Below are 23,991 nucleotides of genomic sequence, written 5' to 3' on the forward strand. Positions count from 1 at the left end.
GGGTCTGTTGAGCCGTGAAGGGAGATGGCTTGCAAGGTGTGAAAATACTCAACAAGAGGGAGTAAAGAAGACTGAGACAGCCTCTTCACAGTCACATCCTGTTAAAGGACATGAGCCAACAGGCACAAATTGAAACACAGGAAACTCTATTTAAACATGAGAAAATAAAAACTTCTCTGTGACAGTGGTTAACACTGGAACAGGTTGCCTGGAAAGGTTGTGGAGTCTCCATCCTTGAATATATTCAAAACCCTACTAGCCAAGGTCCTCAGTAACCTCCTATAGCTGACCCCACTTTAAGCACTCGGTTTGGACCAGGTGATCTCAGGCACTCCATGATACTGAGAAAGCTCACCTAGTGAAACTTCTAGCTGTGAGACTGGACAGAACAACTCTAAAGGGATTTCTGTTCAGTGGATCAGCAACGTGTTCAGTGCTAACAACAAGCTCTGTAAGATCACAAGGACATTGAGAGCTTGGTTCAGATAGAAATGGATTAACAGTCAAAAATGTTTTCTGAAATAACAACTTATCAATCTCAGAAAAAATTGCTGCTACTGGGAATTTTGTCTTTTACTGAAAGTATTTAGTCAAACACTTGACAACAGAAGAAGCTGTCAACAATTTAAAGGCAAGCCAGTTTGCACAAAAAAAGATTTCATATCTTCCTGAAATTGACAATAAAGTATTGCTTGCTCAGAAGAGACATTTTAGCTGCCTCCAAACCCAAGCCTGATAGGCACAAATGCAAATACTCAATTTGGAGTACCTAATATCATGATAGAATTTGACAGGTCTGCAAATAAGACCTATGTCTTTTTCATCTCTAAGGCTGTAACTGCAATAGAGCTAAAAAGAAGGGGAATTTCACCAGATAAAAAAGATTGTAACTCCTTGTCTACTAAGTGAAATAGCCGTAGTAATTAAAACCAATCTGTGCTGGGGACCCTCTAAATAGGATCTGAGGCCACTGAACATACGAGTAGAATGCTGCCCAAGAGTCATAGTTCATCCTTCCAAAAGCCTAAGTGCTTGTTTTCTTTGCAACTTACAGCTTTGGGAGGTGTCCCTGCCCATGGCAGGGGAATGAAATTGGGTGGGCTTTAAGGTCCCTTCCAACCCAAACCATCCTGTGATTCTATGATTCTGTACGTCTGTGGGAACGATTTGGATTGACAAATTCAATTACTGAACACAAGATAAAGCTTTTATCTTAACAAAAGAATACTAAAACAGCCCAAAACCACTCCAGCTTATGTCAAGAATACAGACACGGAGCTATAAACTAGTGTGCATATTAGTAATTATACTGTCAATGTCTTACCAGTCAATAAGATAAATATCTGGAGTTAAGTTATTTTTTTTGAAGTGAGCAAATAGCTTTGGCAGATTTTCTTCAAAGAATACCTCAAATGCAGCAAAGTAAGTCAACATCTGTGAAAACAATAGGGAGAAAAAACAGTTAGCTCTATTATCAATAGACTTCAATATATTGTCTGTTGTTGGATTCATGTTCTTCAAGAATACAATCATATGAATTACATGATGCAATACAGAGCTAAACATTTGCGTAACAGACAGCATGTGCAAACACACAGTTTAAGATCCATTCTATATTTTGTTCTCACATTAAACAATATCATTATTGTTGTGAGTCTTGGCCAGCTTCCTTTGAAAAGAAAAACATCATCAGGAAAGAAGTTATTTGCTGATTACTCAAAATAATTATGATAACAGAATGGTGCTTTATGTTTGTGGCAGTAACCTAATGTTACACTGAACAACATCCAAGACCCAATGGATTACAAAATGAAATACAAAACTAAAATAATTCAATAGTCCATAGCAAGAGTGATGAGTCCATTTGGCTCCAATCAGAAATCACAGTCTAATACCAAAGCTTCTATTGTATAACACATTTTAAAAATGAGATAATTATTTTTATCGTAAATAGAACAGAAAAGCTGAAGATCAGGACAGAACACTTATGCAAGAGAAACAGATTCCAACCCCCATCTGATACCTTATCCCCTTAATTGTATTGCTTTTACCATGAAAACATGAATGTTATTTTAAAAATTTGAATATTTAGGACAAAATAGAAACAGAGGGCATGCAAAAAGAAAATATTCCTATCCAACTAAGTTAACAACAAAAGTCTTTTTTAACTTTTCCACCCTAATCCTCTTACTCCTACAGGAAGAAAAGTTTAACAAAGTTCTTGAATGACTCAGTATTTTTAATTACAATCTCTTGTAAATAAAGAACGCAATAAAGAATGGTTGTGGTATCTCTGAAGTACAAGTTGTACCAGCATGCTTTTCCCCAATACACCGTGGCAGTAAAAGAGAAGCCTTTTGTGTGAAATCCTTTAAAAGGATGACAGATGCTTACCTGTTTTTTGATAACCTTATAGAAATGTTTTCCTGTCTCATCTAAACGTAGTGACAAATTCTAGACTACCTTCATTAATAGCAGCACATAAAAAATTGACTTTCAAGCCAATCTGAGATGGGCAGGCTACAGAAATAGCTGTACAAAGCTAGGTAAAATCTCTAAACCACCCGTTAGTCAGAAAAAGCTTCTCGGTAAACAGGAAAATAGAAACCTAGAAACCCACTTTAAAGAACTCTACAACTGAGAACTTCCCAATATGTATTTTTAAATACACAAAGTCCAAGCATCGTGTGAGATTCATAAGCATAAAGAAGGAAGTAGGTAATGTAAGACAGTCCTACTTCCAAAATGTTCTGTTTACGAGCCAACACCACAATGAAAAGAAGTCCTACTAGAGCATTTCAGAAGTACTTTAAAGCAGGGATTTTTACACATAACTGCCACAATCACATCTGTTGATAGAAATGAAGGCAGCTCAATTAGAAATGCAGTAGCAGTTCAGGTATTTATCTTGATCGAATCAACATACAGTAAGACATTTACTTAGTAGTAATTAAAAAAAATCCTGTGTAATAAAAATTTAACCAAGAAAATAAATGAAGTGAATTCAGAATAAATTACTATGATTTCCATAAGTACCTCTTAAATAAATTAGAAAAAGTAAAACCAATATACGACAAATTAGCATTTGAGCATTAAGCTGTAAAACTGACCAAAAAAAGTTCAGGATACACAACAGATCAGAATATTAACCACAGGAAGACAAAAACATCTCACTTTGTCTCACCACTAGGTACAAAGTTTTCCTTGCGGTGTGAATCATGGCTTTGCAATTTCACAATATGTTAATACTCCTTCACGTAGCACCACCTCTCCTGTTCTGTAAGCATTCCTCTATCACGTAGCCTCTACTTGTCTAAGCTAACAAAACTAAAGGGCACTATCCAAGGGGAAACCAGAAACACCATTTCAGCTAATAAACATCGTATTCTAGCAAATTTAATTCTGAAACCATCTTCAAAAGATCTATATTTACACACTGCATGCATGAGCACATCCTCCTTTTTCAACCAGTAGTAATGGAGATGACTGATACTGCTTGTAGCAATGCTGTCTGAGCTGTCCCACAGGCATTTACAACTGATGAGACTCAGAAGCTGTAATAAGGAATTACACACATTTTTCCAGCAGAAAATTCCAATAGGATCCCTAGCGTCCCGCTGTTTAACCAATGCAGGTGATCACTGTTGATGTCATCCATTCCCCTGCTTTATTTCTCCCATTTAAACCCTTGAGAAAGCTGGTCCTATTTTTATAGCATTAATGGGTAAATAAATGAAAAGGAAATACAGAATGCCATCCAGTTTTTGAAAAATACTTTAAAAATAAATTAAAAATGTATTTCAGGAGATGAGTCTTACTTTGCTGTGGTACGCAAGTAGCCCAGCATACATGCTAACAAAGAATTTCAGACAACAGAGTGTGAATGAGGCACCCAACTTTCATTGAAAACGGGAGGAGAGGGTTGTCTGCTCATCTGATTTCCCCCATGCCATCTTGAAAACAACTGCTACAGAGTAAAGAGATGGGAAATCCAGCTCTTTTGGGAGCCTATTTAAGCAATGTGTTAGTTTGGTACAAAAAGCACCTTCAAACCACTTCTAAAACTATTAAGCTGTTTTCAGCTTTCAACTACAGTGCTCAAATTTAAGAACACCTACAATAATATTCTCATAACTGTTCTCTGAGCATCATAAAATACTCAGCAGCTGAACAACTTCATTCACCTGCCTCTTCAAAAGCTTGGTGGGGTGTTTTTAGTTCCAGTTTGGTTTGTTTGTTTGTTTTGAGGGGGTGCACGTGTGTGCCTCTGCTATTTTTTAAAAATTTTTATCAAGCATGTTGCCTTAAAATAAATTCAGACTTATTTTCCAGGTTACTGATGTCATGGTTTTTTAAAAACTGTACTTAAACATATCCACAATATGTAGAGTACCATTTTATTGCATACTTACAAGGCCATGGTCCACACGGAAAAATGCCATCTGACAGGGTTTATTTAAAAGGTTAGAAAAAGCAATGAAGGCATCTGCAGTATCCAAGTTCAAGATCAATACTGCTGCTATGAATGACATGCCCTGTACCTGAAAAAAGAAAAAGCATCTCCATTCAACAAGAACTGTATTCTTTTGAGAACACTGCCCCATTTTGTCATTGCAATCACTACGGTTTAACACACTCACTGAGCTATTTAATTTTGCAAAACTTTCAGAAAGGGAGGTTTTTTTTAACCTGCATAACCACTTGGTACTGAATGCTGAGAGCACGGAAGCTAATGATCCCCATCTCGCCTCCTTTCAGAGATTCCAAGTAAAATTCCTAAAAAAGGCCAGGACGACATCACTCTCAACTATGCAGAATAAAGCTCTTTCTGAAGAGCAGAATGAGGATTTTTTTCTGGTCCCTCTTCTCATAGGAATGGGGCATATCCACCTTGATCTGTGAAAAGCTGTACTAGGACACTAGAGACTAACCATGTTTCTTTTTCAATCAGCAGCCTGGCAGTTACGGAGAGCTGCAATGGTTCATTTGACAACCAGCAGCATTTTAAGTTAAGCGCATGTTTCATTTCCCATAAACTCATGATATTGTTACATTTTTCCACAAGCTTATTATGGAATTGGCACAGAATCTAGGCAAAACTCACCCACCCAAAGGGTGTAGTGCTGCCATCACCGGGTCACATGGACCAAGGTGTGACAGTCCTTCCTGCAAACCTGAGGAACGAGCTCCTTCCTAACACAACAACAGGTTCCATGCCAAATGAAGCACACCACCTCATCTGCTTTTTTTCTAGTTTCCAGGCAGTCACGTTCAGATTTTGCCAAATAGCCAGTGCTGCGCACAGAACAGGAATGGTATTTTTCTACATTCGCCTTCTATAAAACAATAGCTCCCAAATAAACAAGCTCTTATACACATCCCTGCTCTGTATTTTTCTGTTGTTGTTTTGTTTTGCTTTTTTCTCCCCCAGACTAAATAAAGTATCTGAAATCCACTCGGTCCCTTCATAATCACTACTTTGAATACTTTGAGGAAGCTCATGTGGCTGTGATGGATGCTGCTTTACAGGCAGTTCCAGAAGCTCACAACACTAAGGCACAGAAACGCGTATCAAGAGGAGTAAGAAACACAATTCAAAGGAACAGCCTCAGTAACACTGCCATTAAGAACAGTATGTACTTCAAAGGACCAATTTAACTACATCTTCTCTTTCAACACCAATTTTCAAGCACTAAAGATATGTACTTTTGAGTTTTCCAATGACTTAACCTATTAAAAAGTTTAAATTTAGCAGCAGAACCATTATATATGACACACACCTCCCAAGCATGTATTGGCATATAAGCACACAGAAACCCCATAATTATTCACAAAATAATTTAATGCTGGTCTACAAGGGGCTGATTAACACACTCTTCCCTCCTCCTCGTTCTTCCTCCCCACCCCAGATGAAAGAACGATTCACTTACATAGCCTACATCAGGTCTGTAACAAGTATAGGCTCCTAAAATACTGTGCAATGTGTCATGGTAAGGACCACCCTAAAATTGAACAAAAACAAGACAATATGTCTAAGTATGTAAACATGCACGTTCAAAACCCTTCAATGCTATAGACAGTAACTATTACTTTCGGTTAAAGACGTGTTGGTTCCCTCTACAGCTCTGAGCACCCCCAACTCCTTCAAAAAAATCTTTAGCTTTACAAGCAGGAAAGAGCTGTCTGTATCACGTTACAGATGCACACAGGTCATTCAATACATCAGTTACGCATTGTATTCTCGTACAAGAGGAACGTAAGCCTAAGAGATTCAGTACAGCTTAGGAGCATTTCGACAATTGTGCCAAGAAAGCAGAACACTAATGAGAACTACTTAATTGTCTATTAGACTAGAGGCAGAACGCAATCATGAAGAGAACAGTTAAAACAACAATATGCTGTAACACACCCACAGATCGTATCAAGCATGACATCTATGGACAAAAACAATTTTATGTTGTAGACTATAAACAGCTGCCATGTCAAGCACCAAGTAGTATAACTGACTGAGAATTTCCAAAGGGAGAAGTTTTCAACCCAAGAATGCTGATTCATCAAAACCTCCATTTTTTAATAAGCATGCTGAAATTTGTGTATAGAACGACAAAATATTTGCTTAAAATGAGTTATTAAAGCACACCAAAAACACACAACTTACATCGGCCTTTCATGGAACAACAACAAAAAAAGATGTCCAAATTTTGCTCGCTTGAGCTATGCTCTCTCTCACTCACCATTTATTTGCAACCCAACAGTGTTGGTTCACTGACTTGGAAACACTAACCTAGACACCTAGACAGAACCCAGCGTGAACTGGATTAGATGAATCAAGACATGATGATAAGGCAGCAGATCGTTTTTTTTCCTTCCTCCCAATGAGTACCTTAGTCTCTTCTAAACTTCCAAAAGCTCTAGGAACTTGTTCTCTCAAGATGTCTGCTCCTTCAGATTTGATCATCGTGGGCTGTTTCAACCCAGGGACAAACAAGATTTTGTAAACTTAATTTATCTGAGTATTCATAATAAAAGTTAACATTACTTACCTGCTGGAATATACAGAGATTAGGAAACGTTCTTGAGATATCCAGTTTTATTAACTCCAAACTTGCTTCTCTGTCAGCTGTAGAAAATCCAGCATCTACAAAAGCCAAAATTACTGCATTTATTACATGGGTCACTGCATGCTATTCTCCCCACACACCATGCTATAAAGCAATGAGGGAAAAGCGTAAGCGACAGACAGAAGGCAAGGCAGGCCAGGGATGTCACTGGTAACCTCTGACAAGCCAAAAGACATATGCAAGCCTGTTGACCTGTGACCCTTTGCCTTCAACAAGGCTTCCCAATGGTTTCTGAAGTAGCTGTCTCTGTGGATAGGTCCTGGTGGGAGGGACAAGATCTACCGAAGTACAGGATGGATGTCACCTATCTTTATTACTATCAGCTCTCTTTCCAAAATCATGTTGATTTACTCTTTGTATGTGTTGTTAAAGATCACGGTCATCACAATACACTCCGTAACTGACATGGATCTCACACAAAGTAAATTTCTAAAGCATTAGAGATCCAAAAGTTTCATTTCTACTTTGTCTGTCCTGGTTAAATATGTTAAGGACCTACCTACTGCTACACAATGAGGAATCAAAAAAACCAAGAGTTGTTACTTGCAAATAGTATTAGCATATAACGATCACAGGAGGATATACATCCCAGAAAATAAAGTGCAAGATAAAGCTGGAAATGTACTAGATGTTGTTGTACTTAAGATGCAGGAAACCAAATCTCAAAAGAACAAAGCAGGGGGTTTCCAATTAAAAACATTTTTTTCTGTTGATAAATACCAGTTCTCCTTTTTCTGCTCAGAGTGTAATTACTCACCAAAGGCAAATTTCAAGCATCTACATATACAGTTTAACACTCACTCAAAAAATACAACTCTTTTAATCAATTAGTAAATCTCAAACCACTTCATGTGCAAAAATAAATTGCTGCTCTCTGAAACATGCCCAAGAGACAGACTCCAAGCTGCACTAAGGGACCAAACTGTAACTTTCCACTGCGATTTGAGTTTCAATTCCAAAATTGCAGATGCAGCAAAATATTTTAGTGTTGCAATACAGTTTATAAGCCCCCAAACCTTCCTAGTTTTCCTACAAATTAGTATCAGTAATACCAGAACTTTACCTAGAGATAGTTTTTAAAGAAAAATGAACAAGTGTGGTGTACTAAGAAGAATACAGCTATTTTTTGCTTCCACAATAAGCTTTCTTTTTTACCAGACTCATCTTTATAGATGATTTTTTTTGTTTAAAATCTGTTATTTAAGGAACAATTTTACCAAATCTTGTATTTTGTAACACAGCATAAATTATTCACGAAAAAAATACCTTCACATTCTACTTCAGCCCCTCCTGTGCTAAGTGATCGCCATTTCTCTTTGGCACGAGCCAGGCAAATATCATACAGTTCTGGAAAAAGAAAAACAGAAAACCAAAGCTATTATTTGCATACACGCATGCCCACTGTCAGGTTCTAACCACGTACCATATGAGCAATGTTGCTCCAGTCATTACCACCAGCAGTACCTCTAACATACTAATTGAATTTTTAAGTAGATTATGGTTCTGAAAGACTTGTTCTACTGACCTATAATTTAAGATCCAGAGAAAAGTAAAGGCAATCTAGGCACAAATTACGTTCTGTGTTCAAGCACTTACAAAGCTCTGACATTCAAAGATACAGTCAGAATGGATAACTAGGATAAGCCTAGCAAATTCAGTGCAAGAACTAAAGCTACGGTAACTAAAACAAACACAGAAAAGCAGCACAATACAGCAAGAGTACAGGCAGTCCACAGCATTTCCATATTATAATTAATTGGAAGCAAATGGAATTAATTGCTCTTTCAGACCTGTTTTTCTGTAGTCCAAAGCAGCACAGTATTTGTTTTCACAAACATACACATAAACAAAAGCACAAATTTTCCCAGAGGTTTTTTTAATCTCAACACAAGCCTAATGTCTTGATCTAATTCAAAAGAATGCATAGTCATAGCCATTACAAAATGAACAGCAATTCTAAATTAGGAAAAAAAAATCTTGAGTCATTAATTCCAACCATCTCCACCTAACATCAAAGCAAGACACAGAGATGGTAATAATCATAAGCAATTCACAGCAGCAGTCCTATGACAGCTACAAGATTAAAAGATACGGTATTTTTGAACAAACCATGTTAAAGCACCACCAATAAAACCTAATTAAATAATACCTCATACTCAAAAATCACGTTCTGATACATCATAGTAAATACGAGACTATCCCCTTATTACTTCTCTTGACAGCACAACGTGGGCAAAACAACAGTCTCACCATGGGTGATGTTTAACTCGTTGCCAATTGCCAAGCTCCAGACTTTGCCTCTCACGCTCGGTGGAATGCCCTGCCACCACAACTCTCGAACTTTACGGGAACAACACCTGTTTAAAACAAAATGTATTCTTCTAAGAAATATTTCATTGTCAGATGAATCATCAATGTCTCCTCCTAGCATGGCTGAAGGGATACAGACCAAAATGAATATCAACGGCCCAAAAAGTCAAACAAGGTCTTTGTATATCGATTCTTTAGTACTATTTTGCTTTGAACTGTAAAGGAAAGCTTCATTCCTTCCGAAGTCAATGACTTATTTTGACAGGAGCACTACAGTCACAGTAACTGCAATCTGCCACCAACACGACCAAGCCAGAATAGTAAGGGACAGAAATGAGCGAAAAAGAGATCCATACCCCTGCCACTGCATACCCTTAAGTCTGGAGAAACTTAATCCTCCATGTAAAAGTAAATACAGAAACAAGGTACAGAGGTCTATCCTCTTCCCTCAGTCATCACCCCCTCGTGCAAATGAGACGTGCAGTTTTCCACTCTGCTTTGCAGCTCTAACCTGCCAGCAAAACATATCAAGATGCCACAGTAGGAGGGAGCACGAGAGGCACTTTAACAGAACACAGGCTTTGACATAGCTAGGGCTGACATTTTCCGATCTGAGAAGCTCAAAGGAGGAAAAGGGTATCACTGAAGCGCCAATTAAAGTTGCTGGGAGTGACAAAGAACACAGTAACCCATTTACCTAAAAGCAGACTCTGAATTAAATGTAAAGTATGGAATACACTGGGTAACTTCTGGATTTGTAAACTGGTAACAGGAAAAGGTGTACTTAGTTTTACAATAAAAACAACAAGCGTCTTCCAATAGCAAATAGGCATTTAATCTACAGTTTCCTTATAGGTAATCTACTGCTTCAGTTCAACTGAATTTTCCAACGAATTCCATCAATACTTTTAACACATTCTCAGGACAACTGAATCCCACGATTAAGCAAACTGCAGTTATAAAAGATGTGGAGTTTTCAGTTGCTGGGTCGGTTTTTCTCACATGGGATGGGGGGAGTTGTTGTTGCTTTTGTCTTTTTTTTTTTTTTTTTGAGATAACTAGCAAAATAGCAAAATCCATGAAAAACCTGGAGAGTGAAGGAAGATAGCTCTCCAGTTGCATGTGCTGTGTCTTAGTAGAAAATCTTTTAGTAATTAACTTTTTTTAATAACTTTTTCCCTACTCTTCTTTTCCATCACTTGATTATCTCTGTAGGTATGCCACTAATTAGACGCTTAATAATACCGTACACATACTTCAATCCACATCTGATACTGAAACATCAGGCTCAAGTAGTCAAGGAAAGCTCGTTTCTGATAAACGCATGGTGTTCAAGCATTACACTTTCTGTTCTTACATTTTCTACCACAGACCACTTCTCAGTGTGTCGGTTTCTGAATACTCTCAACCTCCATTAAAGACGAGTAATGGCAATTAGAACTGCATCGCTTTTAGCCACCGTATCAAAATAAGGAAGCTCATGTTGCTCATTTTCTTTGTAGCTGTCCAAAGGTGACTTTCAAACAAAAGCTTCCAACTCTATTTAAAATTACACTTGTTAACTTTGTAACTTCTTTTCAGGACAGACTTGACAGCTTTAATTAAAACTCAGTATAACATACTGTCTTACATAGTTTCCCAGTTGGGCAAGATTTCATTGTTCCAAGTTAAAACAGCATTGCCTATGCTGTCCTCCAGCTTACAGCGTTCCTCCAGTTGTTTCTTTCTCTTCTGGGCTTCTTTAAGCTCTGCAGGAAAACAATTTCCTTTTCAATTTAATAAAGCCAGGAAACAAATACTTCAGAGTTAGCTACACAGGACTACATTGCCATGTACAATCACCTTATATACACACAAATTTACAGCAGACTGTTCTAATTCTAAAACTTTAGTGTATGGTTAATCTCAGTGTCCTACATCACTAATCTACATACTGGAATCCTTCAGAATAAAACCCTACATTTGTCATATTGAGTTTAAACATGTTTTACATTTTTCTATTACCATTCAGTATTTCTTCCTGAATCATCAGTTACTGTTTTTTTCCCACAAGCAAATTCGTTAGGCAAGCAATTTAACGAATGCAGGCAGACACTCTTTATAGCATCACAGTGGAAATACAGAATGTGCGTGCATGTGCACACACGATCAACAATATGGGAAAGTACTGACGCGGCAAGGAGAACTAATGGAAGAACACCATGTACCATGAACTTTGGAAAAAACACATACAACCTGATGGGTCCACTTAAAACCCAACAGAAGCCAAGCCTGGACCATACTGTCTCCTAATATTTTCAGCTTTGATAGCAGCTCTTTGTAAGTCTGTCTAAATGGGGGCTTGCATTTGTCTCTGTATGAAAACAGTGCTTACACACTTTGATTTTCTGACCTCTACACAACACATTACTCTGCCAAGTTGTTCATCTGTGGAGTGGCTGTAGGGAAAATGTTTTATTAGGTATTTACATGGGCAGAATGACGTACTCCCATCCAGACAGCACACAGACTTGGCCCAATGCCTAACCTGAGCATTACTTTTTCCAAACCATCTATCATATATGCAACAAAAGAACAGATAATCTTCTTTGGGCTACTAACCATTAAATGGATATACTGACATGGGAGTCGCATAACAGAGGAGGATGCATTTCCCTGGTAGGCGTATGATGTTCAAATGGCCTATTTTTATTAAAACGTCAACTGCAGAAAGCAAGGAAGTTTTAAGTTCCTATCATCTTCCCACTGTTTCATATGGCTCAGGGGTTTGTTCGGCTGCAAAAAAAAATATTTCCAGAAGCTCTCCCTGGGCACACAACTTTCATGAGTTCAAATTTCCCATTACTGCAATGCTTGGTTTTATTAGAAAAGCCAGATGGTCAAAAATACCTGCAGGAAACCACTACTGTCAGCTCCACCTGATGTGCACAGTACAGTGTTACTTAGACACTTCTGTAAACAATGACAGATAAGAAGAACCTTAGGAAAGCTGTAAATTTGAAGTGGGAGATGGATTATCAAATAAAATAATGACATTCCTATCTGCAAAATGTATGTAATTACGTACTACAGCCTCAACAAATTGTTCCTGACACAAAACTATCAAAAAGTTTTAGTTCTCTAAAAAAACTATTCTTAATTTGACTGACATTCTAATTCAATATATTAGTAGTTTTTTAAACCTACAGACGGATGCTACTCAATTATTTCAGAGTTAGAAACTCTTAAATTTCTTTCCTGGTAGATTCTTGGAATGTTTTTCAGATGAAGGTGGGGCTTTTTAATGAAACTACTTTTGTCCTTCCCTCTTCCCTGGATTGATTCTCTTTTGCAGGGAGGTGCAAATCTCTCACATTACAGAAAAACTGAATGACACAAGTGTATTTCAGGTTTAGAAATATCCCTCAACTTTACTGCTCTCTTCTGAAGACAAGAAATTCCATCACCTCTTTTTTTTGCTTGAACCACCATTTCTTCGTACTGCTGTCTGTGTTTCTGAGCTTCTTCTGCTGGTTTTGCTGGGAGGTTCCTTAAATTAAAAAAAAAACACAGTATTTAAAGTTGGCATGCCTGTCTAAAGACAATTCTAGACACTTCTAAAAGAAAGGCATAATGCCACCTCATGTCAAAATATTTGATCAAAAAGTAGTCCAACAGATTCTTGGAAAGATGTTTTTTGCCAGAGTCAGCAGAAGAAAAGGAAAGAACACTGACCAGCTATAACTGACTCCTTTTATACACAAAATATGCTGAGCAATTTCCTTTTGTTTGGTAATTTCAGCATTTCTATTATTAAACCAACTGAACCCACAGACTAATCTTCATAAATAAAGGGAAAACAGTCATATCAAGCTAGTGGTTTTATTTTTAAACTGATCTCTACAGATAAAAGTAGGAAACTTTATTCACTCACTGTGTACCTCACTTAAGAACTACATCCATAATTTTCTTTACTCATGCAGTAATGACTCACCACACCAGCTTCCTTTTCCTCTCTGATCTCAGAGACCCCATTTCCTATTTCGGAAGGTTTAGCTCCTTGCCCTCATTTATACAGCAATAAGTGGAGCTGGAGTCATTCTGTATATTCTCCATTTCTTAATGACATCATCACATATGTGAGATGATGTATCTGTTAAGATTCTGTTAAGATTCAACCTTTTCCAGTTAAAGCTAGAGAGACCATATAATATTAACTGATTTTTCCCTGGAAGTTTTCCCTGAACCCTACAGGTGAGTAGGAAACCAAAAGCAGCCACTTTGCAAAATATCTCACTGCATTTCTTTTGGAAATCTTACATTTTTTTGTTGCAGAAGATCAACAAGAAATTACTTAAATCCTAACAGTTAAAAAAAAAAATGTAAACTAAGTAAACAATTTAAAGAGATTTTTTTTTAGACAGATTCATTAGAGGACAGCACTGTTGCTGAGAACAGTTTCCCCCACTAGACAAAAGAACAATGATTCAACTGTCTAGAATCTTTCAAAACTTTTTTTTGCTAGAAGTTCCTCAGCCTAACAACATTAGGAAAAAAAAAAAGCAGAATCTGAATGCTGTCCTGTCTGTCACGTAGCATTAATTGAATCTAGCTGAACACTGTATGTCTCAAAGCATCTCACACAAAGAATGATTTTAACAGACAGGTTTTAAATAAAACAAGTAAGCTAGTACATATTGTTTCCACTTATACAAAGAAAACCTGCTATAACAAATAATCACTCTTAGGTTGTTCTAGATGTTCCAAGAAGTCTTGGCATGCAGCTTACCAGCTAACAAAAGTGTCTTAAATGACCCTACAACTAAACTAGTTTGATATGAGCATTCTTCATACGCATTTGTTGATGAAAGCATAGACCTGTGCTATGCCAGTTCTTTGTACCAACGCACAGCAATATTAAAAATGCAGACACCATGTCTGTAAAAATGTGTATTATTCATGAATTGTCTAAATATGACTGAACTTGTGAAATTTGGGAGTAAATCATGGTAAATAAATCTTCTGGGGACTGGTCTGCAAAGGCAAGAATCTCTTTGCAGTAACAGAGGCAAGCAACTTCTCAAGTACTTGACAACCCTTATAACATGATGCTGATCCCACTGCAGAACAATCATTATATTCTTTCATTATTTATGCGGGTTTGGTCTTTCTTTGTGCAAACAGGACACCATATCCTTGCTTCTAAATTTCTTTAGCATATACCAGCTTCATTTTTATCTTTATGTTCTCTCAGGGAAAATAAAAATCCCTTACTCATGTTCAGAAGCTAGAATTACTCGAAACTAAAGCTCTGCTCTCCTAATTACCATCTTCCACTAAATGCCGTATCTTTTACTATAACACTACTTTTGTTTGAATAATTTTCCTCATAATTACTCCACTTGCATACTCACTAGCCTGAAAAAAATATATTCTTTAAAATTAAAACCACCTGTTTAAATTAGAGTGAACGAATACTGTAAGAAACGCTTTGCTAGCCTCATTTTAAAGGGACCCTCACTGAGGTACTTCTCAAAACTTACGCTGGTCTGTCCTCTAAAATAAGTGCTGTAGTGGAGAGTGGTTCAAAATCAAGATTCTTCCTCACATTCTGCTTAGGAGAGAGTGGTCTGTGAGCTCGACCAGTTTTTTCTTCATATTCCTACAGAAGCAAAATAGAAGACAAGTTACAAGAGTGGAGAACACCAAGATGATGCGCAGGAGAATTTAAACAGGGTCTATAAAAGTCATCAAGATATTGCTTTCAGATTTCTGCCCAACTGCAGTCCCGTTTAAGCTCTTCAGCTAGCATCAACTCAGAACTGAAAACAATGGTAAAATTTAAGTTCAGGAATGAGTTTCCATGTTTTCTTTCATTACTTCTGTTCGTACAAGCATCTTACATTTCTCTGGATGGAAGCCTGCACTAATAAAATGCTGCTAAGTATGAGCTTTTGAAATAGCACGAACCATCTGAGGTATAAAATAAGACCTATCTAAAACATTTTTATTTACATGGTTTTGAAATTGAAGCCAAAAACTTCCAGAGTTTTAAAGTCTCACTTTAAGATTTCTCCTACCCATGCTATTTTCAGATGCAAAAGTTCAGTGACAGCAAAAAAGGGTTAAAATTATGGTTAAAAAGAGCCCTCTCCCCTTCTTATAATGCCCTGAAGTATGACAACCCTAAATCGTAACAGAGCATAACACTAACTTGTGTTTATAATACAGACACTGGCACACCAGAGCAAGTCTAGCAAAGAGGCACCCCGATGCCAGGTCTGGAGCAAAGGACACCTGAACTGAAGCTGAGGGAACTGGCCTGGTGCAGCCTTCAGAGAAGGCTTCTTCACAGGGATTTCCAGGCAGAAACAGCAGGGTGGTAAAGAGGCTACAAGGTCTCTGAGCTGTTTGTATTTACAACATGAAGACAACAGACAGAAACTGCTACAAGTTCCCAGAAGTGAGGTAGAACCTCCAACCCAGAAGGCATTCAAAACTCAGGTGGATGAGGGCCCCGGGGTCCCCATCTAAGCAGACTCTGGTCTGAGAGGCCCCTCAGACCCCCCAGAGGTCCCTCCGCCTTGAATTAACGTCACTGTGATCTACGTTTGAGGACTAGAGTAACACATACTACACAATTTTTTCCTGCAAACACTGTTTTGGAAGAAAACACACAAAAACCATGACCTATTGGGGTGAAACAACCTTTACACAGCTCCCTTCTACCCCAAAGTGTGAAATACTACAGCAAACGCTAAGTACAGGAACAAACATGGTCAAAGAGTCCTACAGAAAAACAACATGCATATTATAGATACGTTAAACTTTATCATTAGTTCTACCACTTCCAAAAAGCACCTGCTTTGCTGTATAGCTTGTTTATACCATATTCATTACATAAAAAACCACATGCACAGTACTCTGAAAACTCAGCATTGCGACTGAGCGCTAAGCACAGTGTCCCAAACACGGTCTCTTCCTCCCCTTTTTCCTGTTAGCACAAACAGTTCCTCAAACAGTACTGATTCTTTGTACTGATTTCTTTGTCAACCTAACCTGCCAATTATATAAAAAAATAAAAATTAAAAAAATTCCTTGAGCAAAAGATCCAACCCGCTAACAAAACCAGAACAGCCTGGATCACTCAAACCAAAACAGGATGCCTACCACTAACATAAAGGTCTTCTCCTCCTTAAAGGACACACAAAGAACACACACATAAATGCAGAGCCACTCAAGTTATTCCATGTTAATGCTGTCCCATTCAATTCTAGTTCAAGCTAGTTCTGGGGGATTCAAAGGAGCAGTTGTGTGAAGCTCCTGGGACACAGGAACTCTCTTTTCCCTTGTTTGCTAACAGGGTACTGTCCCGGCAATCAATCCTGTGATGCCTGCATTGCTGTGACGGGAAACATTGTCATGAATTTGGAATGCCTGCCTCATTAATACCAGTTAATGCATGACATCAGCTTGAAAACAAGGAAAAGAACCAAGAAAAATGTATTTAAACTACCGAATAGTGCTTAGCTTTGGCCATCAAAGGGAGAGAGTTCATACTGATGAAGCTATTAAAAAAAAATCTATTGAGAAAATAAGCAAAGAGATATAGTAGAAAAGGTACTGCGACAGACAGCATGTTCAGAACGCTAAGACGCGGCTCCTACATTAAGAGCTCCTTGAAGGCAGCTGATGGTGACCAGCTCATGAGTGTGCCCTCATTACGTGCCTCTGCTGCCCCACGAACCACAGAGCACATCCACTGCACTTATAGAAACGAAGTAAATGCCTATTTTTTCTCCTAGTTTCTATTAGGATGTAGCTATTTTTCACAAATTAACCTAGTCAAATATTAACCTACATTACTGCTTCCCCAGATGAGGTGAACCTTGTTCCTAAATCTAATGGTTTTACTCCTTTGAGATACTACCAGTGACAGAAAAACCAGCTGACATCCACAAGAAACTGCAACTACGCAGAAATCATCACATATAGATCACCTTAGAGCATTGCTGAGCTTGACATTAAAGCACAAGCACCCAACGCTTATTACAGAAGTTCCACAAAAGCTGCTTGATTTTTGCTTACAAAAATTATTTTTGGGGTCTTCCTTCCCTGAAAGCCAACTACAGAGCAAAACTGCTTTTGGAAGGTGCAAAAAAACTGTACACCCTGGGCTGCAACAGGGATTTTATCTCATTCAGTAGAATTTATTTGGAAATCTCATTCGCCTAAGCACAAACTTTTCCAACCCAGCACTATGGCACAATATCATCCCTTCAGGAATTTCTTGACTAAAGAATGTTTTATTTTAGAATATTTCAGAGCATGGGCGGCCAGTTACAACAATGAGGTATTAGTGCAGTTATCCAAACCTCTTAAAGTCACAGAAGCCAACCCCGCGTTTCAGCAAGTATTCACTGATGCGCTTTACTCAGCATCACCCTACAGCAAAGCAGCCAGACCGGCACACAAAATGGGAGTGGCACGTTTTATCAGATTAGCAGTATGAGTCCTTTGTAGTATTTTCAGTAGTAGCCAAACATAATAAAAATGTCCTTTGGTGACAGATTGGTGACAAGGCTGCGTATGAATTAGGAAGGGGAAAAAAAAAAAGAGTCATAGGGAACAAAAGCACTTCAAAATGATCTTTATTTCGGTAAGAAGAGAATGCAAATTTGAACGTAGCATTGTGTGATACAGCAATGAAAGGGACTGAAGCCTCCACTAACTCGCAAGTATCTGCTGATGGAGCAAGCAGAAGTATTTGCACGTATCGGCATACTGCAATAGGCACACAATAGCTCATTTTAAGCTTTTTGTTTTTAAAGCAGACTCGAATCCCCTACAGTGACGAACAACACAGCATATATTTAAATCCTGGACTGCAACTAGGGCTTGCTTACCTAAATCAACTTCAGGCTCCGTTCAGGAAGAAGCGCTCACCTCCGATGCGGAGCACATCCTTACCTCCGGGCTCACCGGGGCTTGCCTCCCGCTTTCTCCCAGGCCTGCTCCCCCCGCAGCCGGGCTCTGGGGGCTCTCCCAGCGGGCAGAAGCCCCGCTACGAGCAAAACCCCAGCGAAACCCCCGCGTCTCGCCAAGCCTCCTCGGCACCGACCGGCCCCGGCGCCGGGACGCCGGCCCCGCCATGTCGGTGCCCGCCGCGGGTCCCCGGGAGGCAGAAGCCGGGCAACCCCCGCCGGGCCGGGCCCCGCCGCGCTCGGCCTGCTCGGCCGCGGTCCCCCCGCTCCGTGGCCGCCTTTGGGCTGCAGGGCACGGGGCGAGCGGGGCGCTGAGGCCGGAGGGGCGCAGCCCGGCGCCGGGGCTCGCCGCCTCCACCAGCGCGGGGTGTGTGGGGGTGGCAGCCGGTTCCCCGGCGCTGGCAGCCGCGTATTTACCGATCGCAGCCCCCCGGCCCCGCTCACCATGAAAGCCGCCCTCCTTCACCGGCAGCGCCGCCGCAGCCCCATGCCCGGGGCGCTCCGCGGGCCTGGCTCCCCGCCGCGGCGCCGCCCGGGCCCGCACGGCCCCGTGGGCCGCCCCGCTCCGCCCCGAGCCCCAGCGCTTCGCTCCGCCTCGCCCGGCGAGGCCTGCACCGCGGGGACGCGGAGCTGACGGGCACCTCAGCTCGTAAAAGCCTCGTCCTCTAATTCGTGCAGGCAGCAGTAATAATACCCCAGTACTGCCCCAACAACGCCCCGTCTGAGGAACCTCGGCTTCGTTCCTGCCACCGGCATTTGTGTCGGTACCACAAGGGTGTCAGAGCACCAAGTACCACAAGGGCTGGGCAGCTCCTGGAAAGCACTGCGGCCCCAAGCGCTAATGCTTTTTGTCCCAAGCGAGCTGAAGCACTAAATTGTCAACCCTATCAGAAGGCATTTGTGTAAAGTTAAAACTATTAAAAGAGAAACAACTTCAGATGATGAGAAGTACCGTAACGTACTACCAACACTATTCCTGTGGTAAATCCTTGTCTTCTCACATGCTGAAAATGGATCAATACCGCAGATCTTTTAGACCAAGGAAATAGCCATCTGTCAGTCCACAAGAAGAGGAGCTCCAACAGCTCTGCTTTCCAAAAAAAAAAAAATTATATATATATATATATATATATAGAGAGAGAGAGAGAGAGAGGGAGAAAGTGAAGCCTGGTGAGATTGGAAGGCACTTCTGTATGGTGGAAAACAAAGTACGCTCTAACTCTATCAGTTACCACAGATGACACTGATGTTCGGGAGCAGTCTCTATTTTTAGGCTGCCACCATTAAAAGAGTACCTGAGGCTACTCAAACAACTTATGCACAAGCTTTAATTACATGATGCATTTTCCACTGGAATTCCTGCCTCTTTCAGTTTACATGATAGGAAGCAGACCAGGATTGCACAAGCAAACAGAAAATTGTTTTTTTCCTGGCTTTTGAGTGTGATTGCTACCAAAATACCACTTCAGCATTCCCCATCTGTTGCTTCACAGCTTTCTACTGCACGCCCATCTGCAGTCTCTTGCCTTTTACTTACAGCGTGGTTTACCAGATCGATCCAAGCTGGTCCACACCCAGCAAGCACATAACTGCCCTCCCCTGCCCTTTTGGCCTCTGACACCGTCTCTTTGTGCCACTATAGGTAGCTGTGCAATGGCACACTAAACTGAATTGGGGAAATTACATTGCTAAAACAATCTTTTGTTGGATTAGTTTGGCTACTCTAGTAAATTCTGGGTCTGGGTTGCTGTGGGGCAAACGTAACTGCATACTGGCACACACAGAAATGTTGTCCAGGAAAAGGAGTGAGCAACAGGACCTCTTTCAGAAGATCAGCTGAAACCAGCATGTCATGAAAACTGTGACAATCTTGGGGCCGGAAACTAAGATTTGATTCTTGACATGATACTAAACCATAAAATGGTCATTTTAATGGAGGCTCTTATGTATGTAATACAACTCCAGGAATCAAAGGGATCTTAAGGACGCTAACACCTCAGGCAAAGATCAGATTGAGAACATCCTTCAAAATTTAAGAGAAGGAATACAGATTGTTGAGATGAAGGAATTATTTGAAAGTTTAATGTTAAAAGGATATATATATACATGAGAGCTTTTTATATAACTCCAAAAGAGTACAGAACTGGTTTGAAATGCAATCAGTTTATTAGTTATGGGTCTGAAAAACCAAGATATCCAAGTTGCACACCCAAACTTCAGACTTTGCCAAAATGATCTGACAAGTTGTACAATTGATTAATGGTTCAAGAGCCATCAGGTCTACTTGCTTTACCTATCTGTACACATTTTTAATCCTCTTAATTTATAGAAATAATACCGGAGCAGAAGATAGCAGTATGATGATGGAACTTGACTGAAATAGCATTATGTCCATGAAGCTTGATTTTCTACCAGGACATCCTTCTCATCTTTAGTACCACAGTATTTTCTTCTATACATAACAAATAAGGAATGCTTAAGCAAAGTAAGGGTAAGAAACTACAGCCAGTTCACATGAGGAGAAGCTCACACTACCTATTTTTAGGCATCATTTCAAGTGCTCTGAAATTACCCCCTTATCCCCTGAAAAGCTTCTCTCTGCTTACTACAGATGATAGGGAATTTGGGCTTGCAGCTTTAGTCCCACAAAATCACACTGAAGTTAAATGAATAAAGTAGTGCACACATCTTCCAACAGGTTAACAGTAGAGAGAACTAGAAGCTACATGCCCTACACTGCAGTCCCGAGCTCCATCCACTGGACCACTTCAACAATTTTTGTGTGTATGTATTTTTATAGTATCATATTTTGAGCAACAGACGCATTGGGTTAAAGAACGCTTAAAACTTAAGCCTAGACAGGCCAATTTAGGTCTTCCAAGAAAGAATAACAGTTCACTGTTTTGGAGTCTGTAACATCTAATCATGCAACACGTTATATGTATCAGATGGTTTTCACCCTCAGGGTTCACATTTAATTTGTGCTAAATGTGAATAAGTACTTTTTTGATCATACAGAGTCACATGCCTTGTAATAAAAAAAGGGGAAGGAATCTAGAACAATGTTACCTATAAGCAAAGGACTATCTAGAAGAGACAAAGCATACCTACAAACCGTGTGGTTTAACAACAGCTCCTTATTGTCAAATGCGGTATCTGTAATCAGATTGTGAGGCATACTCTTACAAGTGACTCCAATATGAGTCACAGTAACCAAAAAACCCCTAGTACTTAGAACGTTGAAAAGGATGTAACTTAATTTGCATACACGAACGTGCACAGTTTCCCTGCATACTGATATCATCTGATACACTACAGTATCAAACAAGTGGAAACATCTACTAGAAGGTCTTCCAGCAGAGCAAGCATCTGATAAACGCTTGAGCAAGAGAACACAAGCTAAGTGGTTTTTTTGTTTTGTTTTTTTTTGATGAACAGCTGCCAAAATAAAACACTACCAGCACCTCTTTTTAGTATATCCCTTAAATTTCACTTCTAGGGATTGGGATTACACTGAATATGGAACTTATGTAAAACTATAATTTCACATAAACTATGTCTGCTCACTAATCTCTCCAGCTCAATTTTCTGTATAGCCTCAGCACCATGCCCTTGCCAGTCATCTCTCAGCAACTTTTTCCTCTGACATTTCACATTAGCGCTGATGTGCTGGTGTTGCAGAAGAAAACTTATCTTTCCTATCTCGTTTCAAATTACACACTCTTCAGTGTGACTATTTAGGAACTATCTGGGCAAATAACAGGAAAAAAAAAGGTATTCTTCAAGCTGTGTCATTTTTATGCTGACAACTCTGAAATGGCCAAAACACCAGGTTAACTCTAGGATATAGGAAAGGAGTCACAGGAGTATGACATTTTATTCTGCAAGTTCTCTAATACGGCCTCAAATAGGGCCTCAGTCTTCAAGGCAGCATAAAAGTGACCCAAGAATGCCATCTACTTTGTAATGCACAGCAACTCACATGGTTACAATGTTCAGATACCCACATCAGCATGCAATTACTATTTATCCTCACAACCAGCTGTCTATGTAGGTGAGTATGTGCAGGTCCTATTTCGGTGTATGACTTCAGTATATACACCAGATTAGTGTGAAAGTGGCACTTCACTTTATACTTTTAATCATACTCCCTGCCCCTCTTTTTAAATCCCCTCACTAATTTCTATACCGCCTCCTCACCAGGATTTGTCCATTTCTATGTATCTCTGACCTTTCTGAGTTTTATACTTGCCTGCCCTTAAAAAAGGGCAGAAAAGCAAAACACTAAAGCCACTTCAAGTGGTTTTTGTACATCCTTGCTATCTAATCCCTGAAACTACCCTTGAAGCAGTTCCTGGTACCAATTTCTTACATGCTTAATAAAAGCTTCTTTTCTCACATTGATGGCATGCTTCACAATATCTTTCATCATCCATTTGGATTGGAAGACTCCTGCACCTTCTTTATTTAATTCTACAGAAAATATCAACATGTAAGTTTTCCTGATTTTTTTATTTTTTTTTTTTTATAACTTAAGGTTCAGTTTTGAGGAGAAGAGATTTTTAAGGGTACACCCTAATATAAATAAAGTACATGAAGGAAGGCAACATATCTTCATAACCTAGCTTAAATCGATGGCTATTTGGAGGCTTCAGTATTCATGACTATTTCCACTGAACCTTGTCATGCTAAAGAGAGCTTCACTACACAGCAAAACGAAATTCTGATGTGGAAGTTACTAAGAGGTACAAAATACATGTAACAGAATAACATAGAAAAAATTAGATCAAGTGTCCTCTGAGAGAGAGGGGGAGAATAAGAACATAAAATTTGAGGAAATATTTTCCCAATCTTCCTTCAGAAAGACACTTAAGGAAAAAGTATCTTTGTTTTTGTTTGTTTTTAAATCCTGACATCTGTACCTTCCAGGTTTCCACTAACACCCATACAGTATCTCCATTCACTTTGCACAGCCAAAGAACATCAGCTGTATGTGTTTTTGCTGGTGAGCATGGAAAGACTTAAACTTTTCAAAACCTTCATTTCTCCCCACCCCCATTCTTTAATTTTAGATGAAGCTTGAAATGTATAAACGGGAACAGAAACAAAGAAAACCTTTGGATTAGGTTTCTTGGGACATATTGAAGTCCACCAAAGCTTTCCCAATTAATTTTACATTGTAGCAATGCAAGTTCCAGTCTCCTGTTAGGACAGACAGTTTTCCCACAATATTTAGAGGCTAACACACCTGCTTTTAAGGGTTTATCTCCAACTTTGCTTCACAGTCATGTCTTGCCAAATGCATCTGTGATGCAATGTTCAAAAACGTGCCAGTATTTCCAGGCTCTTCCTTTACATAATTCTACTTTCGTTCCAAGGTTACTATGCTGAAAAAAAACCTTACTGGTTACACGAAGAGGTAGGTGTTTAAGCACTATCAGACTCACAAATGCCAGCTACATGTTGGATTCTCATTTAATAACAAATGAGAATGAACTTCCACCTGTGTAGCACGCTTTCTGAAAGCTACAAAGAGCTACGTACTTCATCTTCAACAGGAAAGCATTTTTCCACGAAATGCTTCTCCCATTTAAAAA

General features: G+C 39.4%; 1 protein-coding gene across 4 annotated transcripts in view; it reads right to left on the reverse strand.

The window, feature by feature from the left end:
- Nucleotides 1-23,991, reverse strand: part of TBC1D14 (TBC1 domain family member 14) — a 70,241-nt gene that overhangs the window by 17,497 nt on the left and 28,753 nt on the right. For 3 of the 4 annotated variants that reach the window (XM_066995628.1, XM_066995627.1, XM_048047646.2), the window contains exons 4-12: nucleotides 14,954-15,072; nucleotides 12,878-12,960; nucleotides 11,062-11,179; nucleotides 9,372-9,478; nucleotides 8,388-8,468; nucleotides 7,044-7,138; nucleotides 5,931-6,002; nucleotides 4,413-4,541; nucleotides 1,325-1,434 (exon numbers count right to left, since the gene is read on the reverse strand). In XM_066995628.1, the coding sequence (XP_066851729.1) occupies nucleotides 1,325-1,434; nucleotides 4,413-4,541; nucleotides 5,931-6,002; nucleotides 7,044-7,138; nucleotides 8,388-8,468; nucleotides 9,372-9,478; nucleotides 11,062-11,179; nucleotides 12,878-12,960; nucleotides 14,954-15,072 (914 nt within the window). Of the gene's footprint in view, nucleotides 1-1,324; nucleotides 1,435-4,412; nucleotides 4,542-5,930; nucleotides 6,003-7,043; nucleotides 7,139-8,387; nucleotides 8,469-9,371; nucleotides 9,479-11,061; nucleotides 11,180-12,877; nucleotides 12,961-14,953; nucleotides 15,073-18,838; nucleotides 18,992-23,991 lie in introns of those variants that run through there. The other variant, XM_048047652.2, reaches the window with a different exon arrangement.

The sequence above is a fragment of the Anser cygnoides genome, chromosome 4 (genome assembly GCF_040182565.1).
Source record: "Anser cygnoides isolate HZ-2024a breed goose chromosome 4, Taihu_goose_T2T_genome, whole genome shotgun sequence".
In the NCBI taxonomy this organism is placed as follows: Eukaryota; Metazoa; Chordata; class Aves; order Anseriformes; family Anatidae; genus Anser; species Anser cygnoides.